Here is a 23,849-nt window from a genome sequence, read left to right as displayed (position 1 = left end):
CAATAGTATTCCATTATATTCATATGCCACAACTTGTTCAGTCATTCCCCAATTGATGGATATCTGCTCAGTTTCCAATTCTGGGCCACCACAAAAAGAGTTGCTACAAATACTTTTGCACACGTGAACCCTTGGAGATATACACCTACTAGTGATATTGCTGGATAAAAGGGTATGCAATTTTATAGCCCTTTCAACATAGTTCAAATTGCTCTCCAGAATGGTTGGATCAGCTCACAGCTCCACCACCAATGGAGTATCCACTCTCCCACATCTTCTCCAACATTTGTCATTTTCCTTTTCTGTTTTATTAGCCAATCTGATAAGTGTAATGTGGTACCTCAGAGTTGTTTGAATTTGTATTTCTCTAATCAACAATGATTTAGAGCATTTTTTCATATGACTATAGCTAGCTTTAATTTCTATGTCTAAATACTGTCTGTTCATAACTTTGACTATCAATTGGGGAATGACATGCTATATCCCATTTTCAACAAAAGCCAAAATGCTTAAGCAGTCAGAATCAATCCCAGTAATTATTGCTGAAAACTAAATTCAGCATTCCTGCTCTTCCTCTTGACTTCCTGATTCACATTAACAGAAATGGCATTCTCTTAGTCAATAAAGCACAATATTTCACTCACCTTTGAAGATGTGAATCTAGATGAATATACATGTTGGTGTTATGATGAATGTGGGCAAAGACAAGAGACTGTCAACTGTTTACTGCCCATAGATGTCCTTCATGAGACATCTATAAAAGCGAGATGTGCAAATTTAGAGACATCTCTACTCCAAATGTTTATAAGGACTATTTGTGCCTGACCTGTGGTAGACCCTTCCAAGTTTTTATTGGTCACTTATTGGTCATCAGCCACACTTGGACACACTGTACCTTGACTCCAACATAGTGATGTCATTATTATGTCCTCTTCAAGACAAAAGGACAACAGCCAGCCAACCAGATGTCTTTTCTAAACTGCTTTTAAAACATTCTGTCTTGCATTATAGTTATTCATCTACTTATCTAATTCTCAAGGCTATATTTCAAGCAATTTTAGCAAAGGAATATTATTTTGTCAGTCTTTACAACTATTTCAGGACTTTGCATACAATGTTTCACATCCAGTAAGTATTCAGGAAATATTTGGTAAATGTCTAATAATGAATAACAATAACCAAAGAAATTAATAAAATACATCCACTCGTTTGAGTTATTTTCACCTAGCTGTTCTCAAATATTACACATGTGCATTTCTATTAAATTATTTGCAAGACATGTGTTTCTCTTTAAAAAGAACAGCACTGACAATTATGTAAATAAATAAATCTGAAAATATTAAACTGAGCAATTGAATAAGTAGTCTGGAAACAAAGCTGGACCATGTATTTAATTTGCCATTTCCAAAAAACAAAATGATTCATATACTAAAATAACATTTAAGCAAACTGGATGAATCCATTATTTAACCAATGACTAGGCCAAATTATTTGGCTTAACATTCAACAGATATCAACATAAGCAATAGTCCAACCCGGATTCAGGAATAGTTTATTTCATTAGCTTCTAAGAGTCAAGAAAGAATTTATTCAAAAGCAAAATTATCATGCTACATGTGAGAAGGAAGTCTTTTTTTTTTTGAGATAGGAGGAGTTACAAATGTGTGACTTCATCTGCTAGGGAATGGTCTCCTGCAGATTCCATGTCCACCAATGCAGACTGGTAACTTGATAATAAATAGCTCATAGCTTAGGGAGAAGTGCATTGTGCTCAGGTATTCCTGAATCCATGGCCATCCCTATGTATGTCCTAACAATGCTTTTCTTATGCACCAAAAAAGATGATAGTATCCTTACTGTAATGTAACATACAGTCTAATAAGTAAGGTAAAGTATAGCCAACTGCAAATCAAGGTATAATATATATTATATGGACTGCCATAATTCAGAAGAGGAAGAGAAAATGATAATTACTAATACAATTACTAATTGATTATAAGGATTGTAGTTACTAATTAACTGTTATAAGTTAAACCAAAAAATCTCTATGACATTCTCCCTATGTTACCTGGTTTAACAAATGATCATTTACAATTTCTACATTTTAAAGATAAATAATGACCCAAGGGTTAGTGTTCCACACCCTTATCATTAAACTGTGGATGAAATAAAAAAACTGTCATTACAACAAAGCCATGAGGTACTAGATATAACCTCTGATCTTTAATGATGAAATGGAGAGGGGGAAGAATTTCGAAGAAAGTCATAAGTAACAGTCATTAATTTGCAATGGTGCTAAAACTTAGGCACATCTTAAAAAAAGAATTAAAAAGTCCTTAAAATGTAAATTAGATGTTATCTCTTCGCACATCTCTAATGTTTCAAATGTTTTTGAAAATATTTCTTCATTTAGTGACATATATTTGCAATAGCAAAGGAAAGACTGATGTGGTTAAACTTTGTGAAGTTAGTCATAATTAAAGTTTTCATTTTTGAAAAAACTCTACTTTGGCTACTGAAGGTAATTGTTTCTTACCTGTTCTTCCAACAGTTCCTGCCATAACACGTTAATCTCGTGCAATTTGTTCCAACGTTCCTCAGTCCAACGGCAAACAGCTGTCCAACGCTCACCAAGTTTCTGCAAAAGAGATGAAATTTTTCCTCAGTGAACCTAAACTTGCAGATATAGTGATATCTTCTCAAAACCAATGTATGGCTCTTCAAGAAACCTTTTATTGTAATTTATCTAGGAAACTATTTAATATGTGATCTTATATCCTGATGGAGTTTTGAAATTTTGACATATTTTCATAATGAAATTTTCAAAGAACTCCATTTATAATCTGATTACAAAAAAAGTTATTGAAATGCCATTCATTATCCATAAGGATGTTTCTTGTAAATTGGCTATATTGATTTTTTTTACTTCATCTTCCTATAAATCCCTCCTCCACCCATGTAACCATTCCTCAAATAAAAGAACAAAGGAGCAAAAAAGAAACAAATTCAGTAAAAATCAGTATATTCAGTGTTCTGTATCCATAGCAGCCCCTACCTTTGGAAAAGTGGGAGAATATGGTATATTTTTCTGTTTCTTCAGATGAAAATCTGTCATTGTATCATATAGCATTTTGTTCCTTTTATGTTGCTGTTCTGTCCATGTGCATCGTTATGGTAGTTGAGTGCATTGTGTAATTAGTAGTACTCACTTTAAGTATTACTTAACCGTGTTTCCCTGTACGCTTCATATTCTTCATTTCTAATAGTAAAAGGATGGCTAATTTAAGCTTCATAATTTGTTTAGACATTCAGCAATCAATGGGTATCTAATTTATTACGACTGCGTGGCTGCTACACAAAATGATGGTATAACTATTTGGCATATACATATTAGACTTCTCTTTGTCTTTTGGCCCCTTGGGGTGTAATTTAAGGCCATAAAACAATGTAGAAAAAAATGCTGGATTTGACCTATGTGGGGTCTAGTTCAACTTCTAATACATACTTTGTGACCATGGAGAATTTCCTAAATTTCTCTGGGGCTCCATTTCTTCACCTAGCATCTGCGCATAAAAACACCCAAGACTATTCTCACAGAATTGTTCGGATGTTAAAATGTCTTGAATAACTTGCTAATTTTTCCAGTTTTAATTATCTTTTCTCTACCTTGTACAAACCAAGACATGACTGAAAGTTATGCCTACATTTGTATTTATAGGCAAAATTATAACATCGTATAAATTGCCAGCCCAAGTTTACTAAAAGATTATTCAGGATCATATAAGCATAAGAGTTAGAGCTAAAGAGGCAAAGTGAAAGCATCTGACCCAAGACTTCACCTTTTTTTGTGTCACAGACTCCTTTGGCAGTTTGATAAAGCCTATGAGGCACATTTCAAAATAATCTTTTAAATGTAGAAAAATGAAATACACAGCATTACAAAGAATTATACTGAAATATTGAAATAATATTGAAATAGTTATCAATTTTTTTAAAAAATTTTATAAACCCAAGTTCGTGCACTACAGAATAAAAACCCCTGATCTACTTCAACATTTGGCAACTGAGGCCTGGAGAATGTGGTTCTCCCTCCTCCTCCCACCCCAACCCCCCCACAGTCATATAAGCAAAGATTTTAAGTAGCAGAGGTCAAACTCAAATTTAAATGTACTGGCTAGAAACAGAGTGTGCTTTTCAACTAGAGTCGTTTATGATAATAAGAGTACTAAATGCATCCTCACATTTCAACATAAGAGGAAAAAATTCACCTTTGTCCAATGATACTTTCTCCCATTTTAAATTAGTATTCACCAAAGATTAATATTTGTTTGTTTTCATGTTGCCTCAAACAATATCTTCAATAACTCAACCACTTTTCGTTTCTATTTATTCAGTTAAGTAATAAGGATCAATGTGATTTTCTAAATGGGATTAATACTGGGAAACTCAATTATATTTATTGAAAAGAGGTTTTGAAGGTTTTAAGGAGAAGAAGAAAGGGAAGGAAGGCTCTTTTACTGTCAAATGCACTGAGAATTAGGGTAGTGAAGCATATGCTTGGAAGGGCTGGCCCACTTAATTCATACCCAAAAAAACTGATTCCAAAAGTTGAATTTATGGTATGCTAAATGTAGAGAAGTAGGTGGACATTTTAATCAAACAATTTCAATCATTAAATCAAATGTTTCAGAAGGGCAAACAGTGCATGGCCCAGAGCAGATGTTTTATAAATGCTCACTGACTGATTGATTGATGTAAGTAAAAACATCCAATAATCAGACATGTGTGAAAGCAATATGGGCCGCTTCTGGAAGGAGTGAGGTATGAACTCTTGGAGGTCCATCAACAGAAGACTATTTGACAGGAACGTTGTAGGAATTCCTGCGCAAATACAAATTTAAATGTTCAAGGGGTGGGGTAGGGTAGTCCTTTCCAACTTGAAGATTCTGTGAAATAGTATCACATGGGTAATGCAATACCTATCAGAAAATGTACCGTTCAACAAAATAAACCCCCTCAATTTCTCTAAAAGTCAACAACATCTTGGCTTTTCAAATGCAGGAAACATTATATTCCAAGAGTAGTTGTTGCAGCTTCCCTATGGCCCAACACAAGAATATGCATGCATACCCTTGAATTAGCTAAGATGCTAAGAGAAAAATGACAGAGGCTCAAAAAAGTACTGAGTCATAGACCAAATGTTCTATGGGCTCAACTACTTACCTGCAGTTGATCTTCCAAGACAGCTGTAGCACTTTCTCCACTGTTCTCATCAACAATCACAACCATGTGAGTTAATGAATTTACTTTCACCTGCTCTGTCTCAAGATCATTTTGCAATTCCTGGGGGAAGAAAAAAAAGACCAACTACTATACCCACTCTTGCATATTTTCCCATTTAAAAATCCACTAAGTTTTCATTAGTAATTAAAAACACTTAATGGGGCAATGTATTTAAATTTCCAACCATTAACTTAACGGTTTTACTAATGGAACCACATCTCTAAATTCCAAGGCAAATCAAGGCAATTTGAAAATCTACTAAATGCCATGATCATTTCCATAAAAAGTCAACACTATTTGGACCTAGGACCTAGCTAAAAGTATGAAGCATAGAGGAGGCCCAGTACAATGTTGAATGGCACAGATGTCTTCTGAAGTTTCCTATTTCTGCATGATATTTCTAGTTACCCAGATTTCCAATACCAAGTCATCCTTAATTCTTCACCTCCTTTTATCCAATAATCACCAAATTTTGCCAATTCCAAACCTAAATCATTTCCACACATATAGCCAACATCATAGTTTGAGACTTAATCACTTCTCCTCTATCCAGTACAATCTCTACAGTTACTGAACTAAAACAAATAAATAAAATAAATCCTAAAATACAGATCTGTCCATGTTACACTCATGGGCTCAGTGCTTCCTAAAAAAAAAAAAAAAAAACTTTTCTCTTTGGCATCTAACAATGCCCTCACAATCTGTATCCAAGTAAACTTTAAAGATTAATGTCATATTAATTCCCCTAACCCACTAAAAATTCCAATCCAACTAACCTACTTGCTGTTCCCCATGACATTCCCTCTTTCACCTCCACACCATTGTACAGGGTGGTCCTCACAACTGGAACGCTCTCCCTTCCTCACCTCTGCCTCTTAGATGCTCTGGTCAAAACGCAACGAAAGTATAACCTCCAAAAACAGGCATTTCCTGATCTCCTCAGTTTTTATTGCCCATGCCCCATCAAAAAATTACTTTCTATCTAAATTGCAATAATATAGTACTTTGCTGTCTGTGTATACATTATTCTCCCAAAGTAAAATCTAAATTCTTTAGGGGTAGGGAATATTTCATTTTTTGTTATCGTATTCCCCATGACAAGCACAATGCCTGACAGGTAGCAGACATTTGATGAATTGACGAAATACTAAGAAGTACTGAACTTGATTATATAAGCATACAGAATCAGCATCCATCCAATCTAGTGAAATTATCAATGAGGAATCACAGAAAAATCCAAAGCTATGTCCTGAATGGGGGGCTACAGAGGCAGGGAAGTTTTCATTAGGTTTAGAGATTCAGGAGCTGAGGGGAAAGAGATAGAACATAAGGAAATCATTTAACTCCTTTCAGGTTCTTTCATCACCATCCCCACCACCCTCAAAAAAATAAAGGTAAGAAAAAAGCATATCCTGTTATTTCCACAATTCAGAGGATGCATTTACATGAGTAAAAGGTAAAAATTCTCTGCTTCAGCTTCTATAACTTGCAGGTATTCTTGAATAACAAACAAGGACATGAGATTGCATACAAGATCACGAGATAATGAAATACCTCCTACAAAGCAATGTATAGCAGAAACCTTAAATTTTCCTTTTCCATAAAAACTAAAGGACCAACAAATAAAGACTGGACTCAATAATCAATCAATAAAATTAATGTAATTCAACTTTTCATAAGAATAGTACAAATTTATGTGACAAAGTGTTCTATTCCATGAATACAGTCCATTATCTCCTCGGCATTGATACCACCAATGCCTAGCAAGTTCATGGGTCCTGACCTCTCCTACAGAAGAGGTAAAACATTAATTTCCATCAAAAATACTAAGGCTAAAGCTCAGTATTGTTCTTCTTCACAGTCCATTCCTTCCTCTGCACACACAAGAAAAGAATAAGAAATGAGAGGAAAGAAATTTTCCCTGAAATGTGCCCTCAGCTTCTAAACAATAAGAGGGCATTTTAAGGACTTTCTCCTTTTTGCACTTATGAGAGAAGCCAGTGAATTTTTAGAACATTAAATGTTGCTTCTGATATCTGATATGATACACAAGAAATATTAGACAGATTTACTTTATGTTCTTCCAACTGCTTCTTTAAGGACTGTAAATCATCATCCAAGGGGCAAGTTTCCATCTTCTGAATGCGCTCTTCTGTGAGAGTCAGCCAATCAGAGAGTTGTTCCAACTGCTTCTTCTGCAACTCCATGAGTACGTCATGCAGCCTACCCACAGAAGAACATAACACAGATTTACTCCCACTGGCTCTGTTGTTGTCAGAGGAAAAGTAAAATCCAAGCATCACAAGAGGACAAAATGACGCACCCAATTCTAACCATTTGAAGCAGCACTGAGGATTAAACCTTTGTACTTTTCATAAACCCAAGTAAACGAAACACAGGCAAAGAACTGAAATGAGAACTGCCCATAATTCATAACAAAATAATTGTTCCATGAACCAGGAATTCCTGTTTATTAAATAGGTGGAAGTTGCTATCAAATGCAGTTCATCCCTTACTATACAAAACATGGGCTAAAATGAAATAAACCAAAAAAGAAAAAAAAGCTTCAGAATGATTTTAAAATGATCAAATTGACAACATGCAAATAGTGATGTACTGAACAATTTTAATACCAACCAGTAATCTATTTTACTCCAAATTAGTTTCTTTATTACGTCTTTTAATTAGGGTTTTGCTAATGAGTCAGGAAAAAAAATGAAGACTGAAAGAAATTTAATTATGCTTTTAAACAAAATATTTAATGAATATTTGCCGACAGATTTATTTTTAAATCACCATATTTTTTTTTTAAATATGCCATGTAGACTATTTTACTCCAGTTGGTCCAAGGAATAAAATCTGAGGTATGCTGGCTGTAACTTACCGAGACTGTCTATCCATACTTTCTATTCTGAGAGCTTCCCACCGTGAGTTCAGCAGTGTCATTTGTTCCTGAATCTCAAATTCTTCTTCATCTGATAAAGTGCCTTGTGTTATTAGCTGGTTCCCAGCCTGCAGGACACTACCAACATTGCTCTGATGTGCAGTCAACTCCATCATAAATTCCTGGAAAGATACAACATTATTAGGCTTTGTGGGATGGTCTTTCTAAAATATCTTAATAAATTATTACTATTTAGACATTAGTATTGCAGAATAATATAGTGTCCTCAAAGGCAGCAGGCTTTATCTTGTTTATTTTAAGACATGAAGTCTCTGAAAATTGATATTAAAACATTTTTAAAATTTATTTTAAACTTAAATACACAATGAGAAAAGTAAAATAAAAGCACTGCCATGTGCACAGCAGGATGTAAGATTCAAAATATATGGCAATAAATTTCCATTTCAAGAAAACCTATGTAATAAATACTACACATTGTATTCCAAGCTGTCCATCTTTTCTTTGCTTCCTTGTAAGTTTTCTTTTGTTCTCTGCTCTGCACTTCTTACTTTATTCTTTTCCTCTCCCCATCCCCAAGAAGGCTACAATTCAGTATAAATACACACTTACACATACACATATACCTTAAATCACACTGCTTTGAAATGGTAGAGCAAACAAATGAACCCAGTTTTTGTGAGTCCAAGTCCTGGATTCCTTTACCACAAGTTACACAAAACGAATTCATAATATGGGAAATAATGCATGAAGACAGGACTGCTTTCAGTTACTTTCATATTCAAAGGACAGTCAATGAAATCAATTATCAAAAGTCCACTACACAGTCATTAAAATGTTTCTGTAACACACACACACACACACACACACACACACACACACACCTACTGCAAAAACAGAATGTAAATTCTGAAAGCATAACTCTCTCACTTTTGTTTTTGCACTCCCAGCACTCAGCTAAGCGCCCTGCACACAGGGGGCACTTAAATATTTGTTGGATTAAATTATTTTTAATTAAATTCAGTATTTATTGACCAGATTCCTATCACAAAACAATTGTTACCCCTTTAAAACCAAAGACTTAGGAAAAAACTGAATGTGGTATTTCCTACAGCATCAACAAATAAGGAATTGCATCAAAAGAACAAAAAAAATGCTTTGAGCCTTCTTTTTTTTAAAGAACATACTTTAAGACTAAGAAAGCTGTGCCTTAATTTTCAGTCTCACTACAACCTATACCATTTATAATAAAATTAAAATCCTAAATCCAATTCCAATCCCCAGCTAATCATCTGCCTAAAATTTCATAACAAAGTACAGTTTAAATATCACAAGCCTGAAAATATGCCATGACCTTTCCAAAGAGCATAATTTAGGAAAGAAAACAAACACAACTGAAAAGCCTCTAATAAAGTAATGAAGAATTGTGCTTGATGAACCCTCACAGTCAAATAGAGGTATTTACTTCATGAGTAGCAAACTGCTCTTTGACTTCCTCGACATCATCAGAAATGTCATCTTGCTCCTGAAATGCGTCTTCAGCTGAAAGCAGCCACGTGAGAACTTCTTCCAGAGCTACTTGATAACTATCCAGGTCCATGTCCATTTCTGTGACCGTACTCGGGGTCTCAGCTCTACAACCTTCATGTTCTTCCTCTTCTGGTGCTGAGGCCTATCAACACAAAAGGGAAAGTGACATCTTCGCAAGGAATAGAAAATGATTCCTATCACTAAAGATCAAGCCTTTCATTCAACCAACCAGTATGTATGAAACAACAACACAACGTGGAGCCCCATAGTCTCTGTCTCCAGATCCAGTTAGGGAGAAACTATTTAACACACAAGAAATGGCCAAGACAAGAAATAATTATAGGGTTATATGAGATAGATAGATAAACAGACAGACAGATAGATATACAGAGATATAGATAGATAGATATAGAATATAGATACTAATGGAATACAGTGATAAATAAGGTTGAGAAGAATCAAAAAAGCATCCATAAAAGAGGTGTGACTAAAGTTATATCTTAAAGGACATATAGGAACTAGAGAATCAGAGATGTAGAAAGAGAACATTCTGAAGGATCAGCAAGAGACAGATCTGACACAGAATGAAATGTGTTTGGTCAGTGTGTCAGTTTGGAAATTAAAATTAGATGGTGCCCAGCATACTGCTTTAAACACTCCATATGCTTAATTTCTGATGGAACTGAATGAAAGCAGGATAAGTAGCATGCGACTAGATTATAGAATTCCTTGAAAACCATGCAAAGAAATTAAACATCAGAGGCATTAACAGTTTGATCAACAAAAGGGTGCCATAACTCAAAAAAACTCTGTTTTTAAAAGATTACTCTGGATGCCTTATGCAGAATTGATGAAAGGAAAGAGAGAATGAAATCAGAGACAGCAAAAAGAAGACTCTCATAGTCTTCCAGCAGCAAAGTGATGAAGGGCTCGATGAGACTAATGAAGCAATAATGGGAGCAAAACATGCAAGAATGTGCACGTGCGCACACACACACACACACAAAGACACACACACAGACACAGACACACACACAGACACACACGAGAAATGTTTTTGCAAGAAAACTAAAGAACTGATCTACTGGAAATAAAAGAAAAAGGAGAGTGCTGAATCAAAGATGACTCCAAAGATTCAAGCTTGGATAACTACTAAAAGAACAGCACTGCTACAAACAGGGACTGGGAAGCAGGTTGTTCCAAATAAAAGCATAGGGAGCATAAGGAAAAATGCATCTCATTTTACAAAGGAAACCAAAGTCTACAGACAGTGAGTCATTTGGTAAAGGTCATTTATGAAGCAGCTTGGTGGTATGCAATGGACACAGCACTGGGTCTGTAGTTGGGAAGACCTGAATTCAAATTCAGCCTCAGATACTAAGTAGCTATGTGACTCTGGGCAAGTCACAATCTCTGTTTAACCAGATTTCTGCAACTGTAAAATGGGGGCTATTCACAGCACCTACCTCTCAGGGTATATGTGACGATCAGATTAGATAATATTTGTAAAACATTTAGCACGATGCCTGGAATAATATGGTAGACACTATATAAATGTTTATCCCCTTATTTACCTAGTGACAAAGATATGTTTGCTTTTCAGTGACAATCAAATAGCCAGATGGAAATATTATCCTAGGATAGTAATGTCATTCTAAGACTGCAACAAGGAAGCAGCGTCCAAAAGGAGATAGGTAGTGTGATACCACAGAATTCTTCATGGTCAATGCTGGATCACTGAGTTCAGTTCTAGGCACTACAGAGTAGAAAAGAAATAGATGAGCTTGGGTAAGCCTCCCTCCTCTTTAAATGCTACCTATTATTATTATGCTAGCATGAAACCTACCCCTCTTCCAAACTACCATTTCTATGTCAAGGATACCAACAAACATCTTGTTACCCGAATACATGATTCAAGACTGCTACCTCTCACTCACCTCAAATGTCAAATTTAGTTGTTTCTAGCTCTGAAAAGACCTTTTGCATTCAACAACTTCTCTATTCACACAGCCACTCACTAAATTCAGACCCAAAACTTTTCTTTCCTAGATTCCTAAATGATCTCCTTGTATCATGCCTCTCTATATTCCAACAATCCTCCAAATGCAAATCTACTCTGACTCAGTGAACTAACTCCACTGACTCCCTTTTTACCCTTAAGATCAAATAGAAACTCCTCTGGATGTCATTTAAAGTCCTTCAAAACCTGACCTAATCTTATTAAACAGTATTCTTCTTCATGCAACCTATGGTACAGCAAACTGGCCTTCTGTCTCTTACCTACGTAACTCCATTTCCCATCTCTTTGCTTTGACATTTACTCTCCCTTATGCCTAAAATGCATTCCCCCTTACACTCTCACTTGCATCTCTCAGAATTCAGTTCCCTTCAGTACTAAGCTCAAGAGTTACCATCTCCATAAATGCTTTTCACATCTATCAAAGCACTAGTGCACAGATCCAAAAATTACCTTACATCTATCTGCTACATACCTATATAAGTGCATGTTGTCTCTCTAGCTTGAATGTGAACTTCTTGAGACGAGGGATTATTTCCTTTTTGTTTGCTGTATTCCCAGAGTCAGGCACAGAGAAGGCACTCAATAAATGTTCCTTGATCACAAAAAATGGAAGTACCCAAGGAGCAAGCAGATGAGATTAAAGATTGAAAAGGAACATACAAAAGATGAAGGGCACAAAACCAAAGCCAAATCTGAAAAAGTAACATAAACTTTTGATAATGAAGGGAAAACTAAATTCCAGAATTAACTGAAACTTGACCAGAAAAATATCAAAAGATAAAAGAAATGGATATTTTCAACTATGTTTATGGAAAGAAACAAATTGTGGAGAAGGGAAACAAGTGGGCAATAAGTATATATTAAACCCTTGCTGTACACCAGGCATTGTGCTTAGGAGAAAATTCAACTTGGAACCAGAGGAGTTCTAGTTCTGCCATTAATGAGGCTTGTGCCCTTAATCCAATTATTTACCTCTCTGGGCTTCAGTCTTTTCATGTATAAAATGAGGAGGTGGTACTAGATGACTTTTCAACTCATCTACACCTCTAAAACCTAGTACTCCATGATAAAACTAGATTTTTTTTTGAGGGGGGGCAGAAATAGTTTGTAAGAATTCCAAACAGAAAACAGTAATGATTAAGAACAAGAATGGGTTCATTAAGTGCAGATTAAACCAATATGCACCTCATTTACATTGCTGTTAGCATTCCTAGACTGAACAGATATCAGTGCAATACAGCAGATATAGCTTAGCTTAATATACTCAAGAAATTTGAAGGAAAAAGTAAACATCATGAACAAATAAGTTTTCAATAATAGTATGATGAAAAAGATTCATAACTGTATTGATAAATTGGTTGATGTCACAGAGAGCTCAACAGCACACTACAAGACTCTTGTGTGTGACCCACTCTTGTTTGACACTGTTATCCAGGTCTCTGAAGAACACAGGAAATGACAAGAATACAAGTCATTCCCCAACTGATAAATTGTCAAAGGATATGAACAGGTGTTGGGGGTGTAAGCTCAGTTTTCACGGGAACAGTCTTGGGCAGGTAAAAGTGAGGATTTCTAAACCTCAGAGTTCTCACGAGGCCCCCCAGGGAACAGCTGGGGATTGAGGTGTGAAACATCAGCTATCTTATGTATTTCCACCTCTTCTCAGTGGGAAACTTGCTGGGGAGAGCATCCCACCCTTGAGATTGGGCCATGGTCTGAGCACACCTGTTGTTAATTAGCTATGCAGCTGGGAGAGCTTAAGTAGGGATGGGAAAGCCTGAAGGCCTTCTTCTGGATGTGGAGTCCCCTCCGGGGGCTCTTCTTGCTGTGGGGCCCTTGGAGCGAACAGGGTCCCTCCCCTCTTCCACTCCCATCCTTTTGCTGTATGATTCTTGCCCCTTGGGAGGAGGATTCCTCTCTCCTGAGGAAGAATTCACCCTGCATATGGATACGTATCTAAGACCCTGAATAAAGCCTAACCGTTGTTTGATTCTGGAAAGTCTCTTCTCTCAATACATTTATCCGGTTGGCCACCGAAGACCAGTGAAAAGGTAAGAAGGCTCGGGTAGCTCATCGGCCTCTAGGCCAAACAAACTGGCAGTTTTTAGAGGAAGAAATTTAAGCTATCTATAGTCATATGAAAAAAGTGATCTAAATCACTATTGATCAGAGAGATGCAAATCAAAACAACTCTGAGGTACCACATCACACCTATCAGATTGGTTAACATGACAAAACAGGAAGATGATAAATGTTGGAGAAGATGTGGGAGAGTTGGAACACTAATTCATTGTTGGTGGAGCTGTGAGCTGATCCAGCCACTCTGGAGAGCCATTTTGGTACTATGCCCAAAGGGCTACAAAAATGTGCTTATCCTTTGACCCAGGAATATCACTTCTAGTACTGGATCCCCAAGAGATCATAAAAATGGGAAAGGGTCCCACATATACAAAAATACTTATAGCAGATCTCTTTTTGATGGCCAAAAACCGGAAATCAAGGGGATGCCCATCAATTGGAGAATGGCTGAACAAGTTGCAGCATATGAATGTAATGGAATACTATTGTGGTATAAGAAATGATGAACAGGAAGACTTCAGAGAGGCCTGGAAAGACTTATATGAACTGATGCTGAGTGAAAGGAGCAGAACCAGAACTTTGAACACAACAACACTCACAGTGTGTGAGGAATTTTTCTGGTAGACTAAGTCCTTCACAGAAATGCAAGGACCTAAGAAATTCCCAAAGTACTCGCTTCAGGCAAAACACCTTCCACATCCAAAGAACTAAGGAACTGGATCTCAGAATGAAGCAGATCATTTTCTCTTGGGTTATATTTTGTTTTGCTTTATGGTTTCTCTCATTCATTTTAATTCTTCTATGCAGCATGACTAAAGTGAAAATGTATTTAATAAGAATGTATGTGTAGAACCTATATAAGATTACACACCATCTCAGGGAGGGAGTGGGGAAAGAGGGGGACAGAGGGGGAAAGGAGGGGGGGGGAATCTAAGATATATAGAAATGACTGTAGAAAACTGAAAACAAATAAAATAATTTTAAAAAAAAACACAGGAAATGCAAATCAAATTGGCAGGTAAAATAAAGTTGAAAATAATAGTAACTACTGTTTAAAAACTAACTCAGAACTTTTAAAGATTCTGACAAGGTGGGATGGGCTGAAACTAATCTGGCATAACTTATTAAAGATAAAGTCTTGTACTTAGGTTTTTTAAAAAAACCAATGGGGAAAATACATGATGGGAAGGAATAACTCTAAAATTCTTCATTTATCCTCACAAATAAGGGACAGGAAATGACTTCAAAATAACATTAAGCCAACATTATACAACAGCTTGGAATCACATCTTGAGAAGTGTAGAAGCAAGCAAGAGTCAACAAGATCATGATGGGTCTGAAATTATATCAATAAAAGAAGATTTAAGAGATTGTCAAGGATTTACCAGGAAAAGAGAAGACTTGGAGAAGTATGATAAGCTATCTTTAAATATGTGGAAAGCTGTCATGAAGAAAAGGAAATAGATTTACTCTGTCTACTGGGGGGAAAAATAGGTGCAAAAGAAAAAATTATAGGGAGGGAGACCTTAGTTTACTATATGGAAGAAATGCCAATGATTAAACATATTTAATAAATAAAAGGAACCCCCCCTCCTTTGTGCATTCTCAAAACTTGAATTATTTTTTTAAAAAAGTGTGGATGACAACCTGCCAAAATTTCTGCAGTGGGTAAGGTAGGCAATATTTTCTACCAAGATTCTATGAATTAAAAGAACTGGCCAGTCAAAAAATAGAATACATTTCTACATGGATAAATTCACAACAAGATAACTAAGAAAGGAAAAGATCTTTATAAATTCTGTTTATTTCTCATTAAAAAATGCTAAATTGAAAATAAATGAAATATGGGAGGGGATGGGCATTAACAATATTATATAGATTTATTCCTTCCAATGGAAAAAAAATAAGTTTCTAATGCTTCAAAATGCCTTTTGATTTCAAAGTCTTTGCAAGATAAGACACAAAACTATTGTTTGGTTAGGGAAAGAAGAGTAAGAGTAAATCAAGAGGAGAGAATGGGTCTTTGCCATATAATAAAAAGTTGTAATCCTAAACAAGATGAAAGCATTTTATATTGTTTGAATATTTTGCCTCAGTTTTTAATTAGTATCTGTAAATTTGAGCCCTGCTGGACTAAGAACCCAAATAACCCTGACACATGGCAAGAGTGGAAGGGGGGAAAAAAGCCTTGATATTATCAAAGTGCAGGACTCCCAGAGTGAGCACCTGACTGGTTCCTGCATTTTTCCGACTCCAAGATTCCTTTGTTCAAATGAAAATTAAAGGGAAGAAATCAGATCACCCCACTCTACTTAAAAGCTCAATGGTAAAAGGAAATTCAATATGCGAAAACGAGCATCACTTCAGACAATCAGCCCTAGGCTTTTGGCAGTTCATGCAAGGCAGCCGCAGTAAAACAGACCGATACAAGGAGCCAGATATCATCCAGATGACGTAGGACTGAAAATCGTATTGGGACGGGAAGCAGGACCCCTGGGTTTGAGGTTCGCTTCTTCTCTTATGCGAAGTGACATACATTATTCGGTCCCTGAACACGTCACTTGCATCGCTGAACCTCTAAAACGTCCTTCCCTCACTACGGAGAAAAAGTGGGAAATCCTGTAACATGGCAACTCTCGGAGCTTCTTGGGAAAAAAACACAACACGGGTCAGAATTACCAGAATGTTGCGGATATTTTACCGAACGCATTTGAAAATGTTGGCCAGGGAACTAGCTTAGCACACACAGGCTCCCCGGGCCGAGCTCCGCGGCGCCCCCGGCAGCCCGGCCCGGACGGCCTGACAGCAGCCCCGTAACTGGCGCGCCTCCGGACAGCAGCCCCATTTCCGCCCGTTGCTGGGCAGTGACTACGCCGCGGGTCCCTCCCCCACAGACTCTCGGCTCCGCGCTCGGGGCTCGGCTCCAACGTTCCGCCCGCGAGGAGCCCTGAAAGGGTCACCCCAACCCCTCATCGCCGGGGTTCCCCCCTGGCCTCAGTCTAAGCCCCAAATCCAGCCCCAGACTGACCCCTAAGTTCAGCCCCACACTGACCCCAAGACCCAGCCCCAGACTGACCCCTAAATCCTACCCCAGACTGACCTCAAGACCCAGCCCCAGACTGACCCCTAAATCCTACCCCAGACTGACCCCAAGACCCAGCCCCAGACTGACCCCTAAATCCTACCCCACACTGACCCCAAGACCCAGCCCCAGACTGACCCCTAAATCCTACCCCAGACTGACCTCAAGACCCAGCCCCAGACTGGCGCCTAAATCCTACCCCACACTGACCCCAAGACCCAGCCCCAGACTGACCCCAAGACCCAGCCCCAGACTGACCCCTAAATCCTACCCCAGACTGACCCCAAGACCCAGCCCCAGACTGACGCCTAAATCCTACCCCAGACTGACCCCAAGACCCAGCCCCAGACTGACCCCTAAATCCTACCCCAGACTGACCCCAAGACCCAGCCCCAGACTGACCCCTAAATCCTACCCCACACTGACCCCAAGACCCAGCCCCAGACTGACCCCAAGACCCAGCCCCAGAATGACCCCTAAATCCTACCCCACACTGACCCCAAGACCCAGCCCCAGATTGACCCCTAAATCCTACCCCAGTTACTGTTTAGTTGTTTTGTGTCCCCGTCTTTGGTACCCCATTTGGAGTTTTCTAGGCAAAAAATACCAAAGTGTCATCCTTTCCTAGCTTATTTTACAGATGAGGAAACTGAGTTAAGTGACTTGCCCAAGATCACAGAACTAGTAAGTCTTGGGGGCTACATTTGAACTCAGGTCTTCCCAACTCCAGACATGGCACTCTTATCACCTGTGCTACGTAGCTGCCCCAAATCCTATTCCAGAATGACTCAAAAACTCAACCCTAGACTGCCCCCCTCAAAGTCCCAGACTTGCCTCCCTAATCAACAGCTGACAAATACTTACCCTTGACCTTATATCTAAAAAGGAGGAGGAAGAAAAGTATGGGTGATGGTATTTCGTCCTTCTTTTCTGCTAGGATCATAGCTCCTTGTCATTGCTCAGTCATTGGTCACAGATACAAGTTGGTCTGTGACTGGAATTACAGCTCAAATCTGTGGGTGAAGTTCAGGGTCTATCTGAGGCCAGAGTCAAGGCTGTGGATAAATTTTGGGGTCAGCCTAGGGCTATGGATGAATTTAGGCATCAGTCTGGAGCTGGTTAAAAGGTCAGTCATAAAAAAAAAAAAAAATGTTGGCCAGTTGAACAATTGCCTCCGAGTAAACTGATGCTAAATGGTAGGAGGCATTAGTAGTAGTAGTGATAGCTGCAGTATCAGCAGCTGACATTTAGAGCCTGCCTTAAGATGTTCAAAGCATTTTAATCATTTATTTATTTAATCATTTATTATCTCGTTATTTGATCATTTATTATTTCATTTTAGCCTTACTACTAGACCATAGGCATTTTTACTCCATTCTGGAAATAAGTAGACTGAAGTTCAAAAAAGTAATGTATGCTCATAACAAATGCTGTTGAACTGAACTTCCTCTAGATCACATAGCAAGAAATTGTCTGCTAGGTGGGTGATGTAGTCTTTCTGACATCAGATGTAGTCCTCTATTTAAAAATACAGCTATAGTGCATTCCTTTCCAAAGAGAGGTCAGAAAGTCATAGTAACTCTAGAGAAAAATCAATCAATCAGAAAGTATTTATTAATAACCCACTATGCAGTTGTGTTGGGCAGTAGGGATATATATAACAAAGAATGAAATAATCCCTATTCACAATAAGTTTATAATCTAAAGGAGGAGACAAGTACATATAAAATTACAGAGCATAATTTTCAAGTTAGTAATACAAATATGCAAATTAATTGACTTTAAAGTAGTTTGGGAGAGATCACTGCCAATTTAGGGGTGGGGGGAGATCAGAAATGGCTTCCAAGAAACAAAGATTCAGGTGAAGTTGAATCTTATAGAGAGGGATTCTACGAAGTTAAGAGGGCATGGCAATCTTCCAAGAAAGGAGACGGAAGAAGGGAGTATCCTAAGTGAGAAATACATAGAGAAGGCCAGTTTGGTTAGGTAGCAGAGGTCAGACATCTGGAAAGGTAGAATGGGACAAGACTGTATAGGGCTTTAAAAGCTGACAAGAGATGTTTTGCTCTAGAGATAGCTGGAAGCCACTAGAATTGGTTGAGTAGAAGAATCACATGGGCAGAATTGCACTTAAGGAAAATCACTTTAGCAGCAGTATGTAGAATGGACTGGAGTGGTAAGACTGGAAGCAAGGAGACCAACTGAGGGACTAGTGCAGTCATCAAAGGGAAGGATGGTGAGAGTTTGAACTAAGGTGGTAGCTGTGTGAGTAGAGATATAGGGAGCTGGCTTTCTAGTACAAAAAAACACACACACACACCCCAAGTATTACAATAAGAGAATATACCACATTAAAAGCAAAAGAGTCTATATCACTTTTTAATGACATATTTTGTTTTGTTTTGTTTTTAATTCTATTATTTTGGGGGGAGTAGCAGGGAACTAGAAGGACACCAAGAGAGAAGCTGAACAATGAAGACCTAGTATGGTAGTAGGAGTCTTAGAAAACAGCTCTGACACTTACTAGGTATGTGAATAATATTTATAATAGCAATGATAAAAATAATGGGCTTGATGGTGATGATGATAATGGTGCCTACAAGGTGCCAGGCACTGCACTAAATGTTTTACATTTGTTAACTCATTTGATTTTTAAAACAGCTCTGGCAGGTGCATGCTATTATTTCACTTATTTTACATGTGAGGAAACTAAGAAAAAGGTTAAATGATTTGTTCAGGGTCACACAAGCAGTAAATGTCTGAGGTTGAATTTTAATTCAGGTCTTCCTGGAATGCTCTATCCACTGTGCCACCTAGTTGTCCTGAATGGAGAAAACACTGCCATTTGCTAACTCAAAGACTCAATATTCTTAAATATAAAATGAGGAGGGTTGGACTACACTGACTTTTAAAGCATCATCCAGTTCTATGAATTCTCATGCACTTACTTGCACAGTAAATTCTCCTTCTTCACATTCTTTCTTATATCTCCTTGGAAGAGTTTCAACTTCCCAAATGTCTTCCATGGTGACTTGCTGAGGAAGCACCTCAAACAAAGATGTTAAATACATAATTATGGATTTCTTGTCAGGAAGCTGAACAGCAACATCTATAAATAGAAGGAAATAAGAAATAGCTTAGATTTTTCATGTAAAATATGTGAAAAGAACATATTGGAGTAATCACTCAAAGTTGGAAATAGTAATCCACCAGCTTGCATGTGAACAGCACCTAGCCAATAGCATATGAAGTTAATAAATTATTTCTTTGAAATACTAGAACTCACTAAATTTCCCTTCTGTGTGATATGCAAGACATAAAAAATATTTAATTTTATTTATTCCCCACCCAGAAAATCTGCAAAAATATCTCTAATTCATGTGTGCAGATAATGTGGCTACATTCACAGTAACCACATTAGCTATTGATTGTTGGCTCTTTGAGCAAAACTTTTTGGCAATGGTAAACAAAATTGAATAATTGTCACTACACATCATGTGCTCAAAAAAGTAGTGAATTATGGTTATTTCAAAGAAATTAAATTTTTAAATTTCACGTTCTGTATATTTACATGGTACATTTAATATACACACACCTCATCTCAATATTATAGTTGAAAAGTGAATATCTTCTCTATTTATGAAGAAACTGAAAAAGTATCAGCCCTAAAGCATCTATTGTTTGAAATCTGTGTGTCATTTCTGCAACTGGAAAATATTTTAAGTAAAAAATCTGTGGAAACACATGCTCTTACCTTTTAAATTAAATCAATGTACCTTGTACATCAAGTTATATGGAAAAAAATGTTTAATCAACATTTTCCCAAAGGTTAAGGTTATTACTGAGGAGGAGAGTTACAAATAAGAAATAAATGACACACTACTACAGTGAATACTTCAGTCTTTTTAAGGGTCCTTACATTGGCTAAGAAAAAATATTTCAGAGTATTCCTTTTCAAATGTAAGGGCCCATGAGTATGTTTACTGCCAAAGTGATGTCAAAAATTGTAATATGCTCAAACATATAATGCCTCTCAAAGGAATTGCAATTATGCCCAGTTCTCTAAATTAAAAAACACCTTAAAGTGCTTAAAAGTCAAAAATGAAAATCTTCTATAGTACCTTCAGGATCTAACAGCTTTTCAATTCCCAGATGCTTTTGAGCCTTGTTAAAAGCATGTTCCAGTCTCTCAACTGGGGACATTTGAGTAACTCTATCCCAGTTAAAGAGATCAGGTCTGAAAAACAAGATAAACAAGGTCAACACAGAAGACAATGCAATTATTATTATAGTCGTATGTTTGGGGTTTTATAAACAAAATAATCATTTGCTTTCTGTATCAATATTGTCTGTAATCCACATATCATGAGCTATGTATATAAGCAATATTTAAACATAATTCTTTAAAAGAAATATATCAGAAAAATTAATTCACTGAACATTTACTGAGTATCCAGACCCTAAGGGAAAAAGTCTGGTCATTTCCAATTGAGTGAGCTGCATTTTCCTTAGCTGCCCAACCTATGAGTCTTCATTTCTCTTAAAGGGCTAATTTTCTGCAATAATCAGCTGTTCCTCCTTCTCACTTCTATTCACTATACCACTATTCGTCTGTATACTAAGTTCAAAATCTTAGTGCCAAGTTTTACTCTTCTACATCATTTCTCACACTTAATCAGTAGCCAAGATCTATGGAATTGACTTCCACAATTGTTTCACAGCTCTCTATCCCTTCCTCCCTATTGTCACTACCACAGCATTTACTAAATTCCAACACCATTCATTTGGACTATTACAATAACATATTAACATGTCTTCCCAGTCCATTCTCCACCTTCAATTAATACATCATATCGTGGTCATACTAAATTTCTTCCTTCATCAATCTGGTCATGTCATTCTTGACAACAAATCCTTTTTTCTGAACTTTTTTTCACCCAGCACCTAGCAGAGTGCACTCTACAAAGAGATGAGGTGATTTTGCTTAGATGCCTTTTTTTTTATCGATAAGGACATGTTCTAAATCTATCATAAGTACCATTATCAAATCTGTAAATATATAGCTATATACGTCCACATGGATGTATACACACATACACACATGTACATACACACTGAACAAACACCAGCACAAAAGAATTGCAAAAACAGGTTAGGAGGAGAAAGAAGAAGGAGAAGAAACAGCAATCTCTGGCATTCAAAGTAATGCACTGGGAGTGAGAAAAATCTGGAAATCATTGTGTGCATTATATTTGCTGCCAATATGAAGCAGAATAACTTATTAGCTACCACTGATTTGAACTTTTGTCCCATAAATGAAACAAGGATGATTATTCTTATAATGAACGTTAAATTTAAATGGACACTTACGTGGGTCTTAAATGTTAGATCAAAATGCTTACTATAAAGGTGTGATATAGTTATGCTGTATCTTTATTTTTCAGTTCTTACCAAGAAGCCTTCCTATCAACAACAAAGTCCACATTAGACCTTGTTAAGGTAAACAGCAAATATTTTATCACTATTTTCCCCATGTTTTTGCCTTCTTTGTGATCACTACTATCACAAGATAAATAAAGCCCATTCTGCCTTAAAACTGCATTTTCATTATGTACTCTAAGACTAAAATAGATTACTTAGAAAAAAGATTGAAATAAGGGTTCTTCCTAGATATGCAATTAAATCTGATGGGGCTAAGTACATGGTATATGACAGAAATAGACAAAATAGTTCAAAGTTATAATATTTACACAACAATTAAAGTCTACTTTCCTTACATACTTTGTATAAACTCTTCTTCCCTCCAATCAACGTAAAGCAAACTTGATGGGTATGTATGTTTGTGTGTTTGCATTCATACATGCACAAACAATGGTTTATTTTTACTGTCACAACCTTGAAACCACTGATTCTTTCTATTAGTCTAAAACACTAAAACTTAGCTGACTTTCAAAAAAACTTAAATATACACTAAAAACTACTTAGTATTTTAGGAGGAAATGGATACTTAGACAATGTTATATAATTGAAAACAAATGTTTAAGCCTAAATGCTACTTGATTATCTATGAAGAAAAAAAAAGAAAAATTTCTTCAAGGACACTGAAATCTTTTTATTCCCCCTCAAATGGCTTTAAAAAAAAACTTTTGGCAGTAAGAACGCTTGAAACTAACAAGCACTATTGTTTACACACAGGACTGGCTGATGTTTAAAGAGTAGGATTAAAGCATGCCAAGCATTTCAACTTTTTTTTTGTTTAAATCAGAAAGTAGGTGGAAGAAATCCTGGGAGCTATATTGTGGCCTTGGCATTTCTCATGCAAGAAAAATCTCCATTGGTAGTTTTCTTAATCACAATTATTTTTTCAACAAAACAATATATTATTTGGCAAAGTGAGAATAGGGGTTTACAGTTACCCAAGAAAAATCTATACTTTCTTATAGATTTGTCCTATAAGATATCTTAAGTCCTCCTCCAATTCTTAATTTATGACCTCATGTTTTTATGATCTAAAACAGTGTCAAATGTCTCACTTGTGTCGATGGAGAACAGCATTAAAGGCCAGCCCATCGGTCCAACTTGTAGTGAAATTGAGAACGTTGACCTGACTATAAGGCCTTGTTGACTGCCGAACCCAGCTCAGAAGAATCTTCTCACTGTTTGTCTGCTGTAGGTCCGACATGATATCTTTCATGACATCTTTTACCTATTTAATTAGAAAAGCATCGTTGCATAGTCATTTGGAAAAATTCCTTGAATGAAACATGTTACATCCATAAACAAAGACCACGCAATTCATAAGTATCTTATAGCAACATGTTCTTTTTAAAACCACAGGTAGCGCAAAGTAGTCATTAAAAAAAAAACCATAATAGTTGGTTTTCTGTAAGAGGGAGGGAGGAGATAGGAGGGGAGGTTAGAATGCAGAACGGGAGGGAGGAAAAAAGGAAGAA

General features: G+C 36.9%; 1 protein-coding gene and 1 long non-coding RNA gene across 18 annotated transcripts in view; one reads left to right on the top strand and one right to left on the bottom strand.

The window, feature by feature from the left end:
- LOC140526901 (utrophin-like) overlaps nt 1-23,849 on the bottom strand; it is a 558,532-nt gene that overhangs the window by 357,214 nt on the left and 177,469 nt on the right. For 16 of the 17 annotated variants that reach the window (XR_011974583.1, XM_072643530.1, XM_072643537.1 and 13 more), the window contains 8 exons: nt 23,430-23,602; nt 21,018-21,133; nt 19,845-20,005; nt 9,651-9,857; nt 8,168-8,349; nt 7,356-7,506; nt 5,224-5,343; nt 2,537-2,638 (listed from right to left, as the gene is read on the bottom strand). Coding sequence is in view for 16 of the 17 variants with exons in the window: in XM_072643530.1 (XP_072499631.1) it covers nt 2,537-2,638; nt 5,224-5,343; nt 7,356-7,506; nt 8,168-8,349; nt 9,651-9,857; nt 19,845-20,005; nt 21,018-21,133; nt 23,430-23,602 (1,212 nt within the window). In the remaining variant the exon portion in view is untranslated. Of the gene's footprint in view, nt 1-2,536; nt 2,639-5,223; nt 5,344-7,355; nt 7,507-8,167; nt 8,350-9,650; nt 9,858-11,289; nt 12,142-19,844; nt 20,006-21,017; nt 21,134-23,429; nt 23,603-23,849 lie in introns of those variants that run through there. The other variant, XM_072643543.1, reaches the window with a different exon arrangement.
- LOC140526906 (uncharacterized) lies at nt 16,690-23,502 on the top strand. The gene is made up of 4 exons (XR_011974585.1): nt 16,690-17,580; nt 19,332-19,423; nt 22,341-22,395; nt 23,415-23,502. It is a non-coding gene; the product is annotated as an uncharacterized lncRNA (long non-coding RNA).

Source organism: Notamacropus eugenii, chromosome 2, assembly GCF_028372415.1.
Source record: "Notamacropus eugenii isolate mMacEug1 chromosome 2, mMacEug1.pri_v2, whole genome shotgun sequence".
Lineage (NCBI taxonomy): Eukaryota > Metazoa > Chordata > Mammalia > Diprotodontia > Macropodidae > Notamacropus > Notamacropus eugenii.
This window is presented reverse-complemented; position numbering and strand designations above follow the sequence as displayed.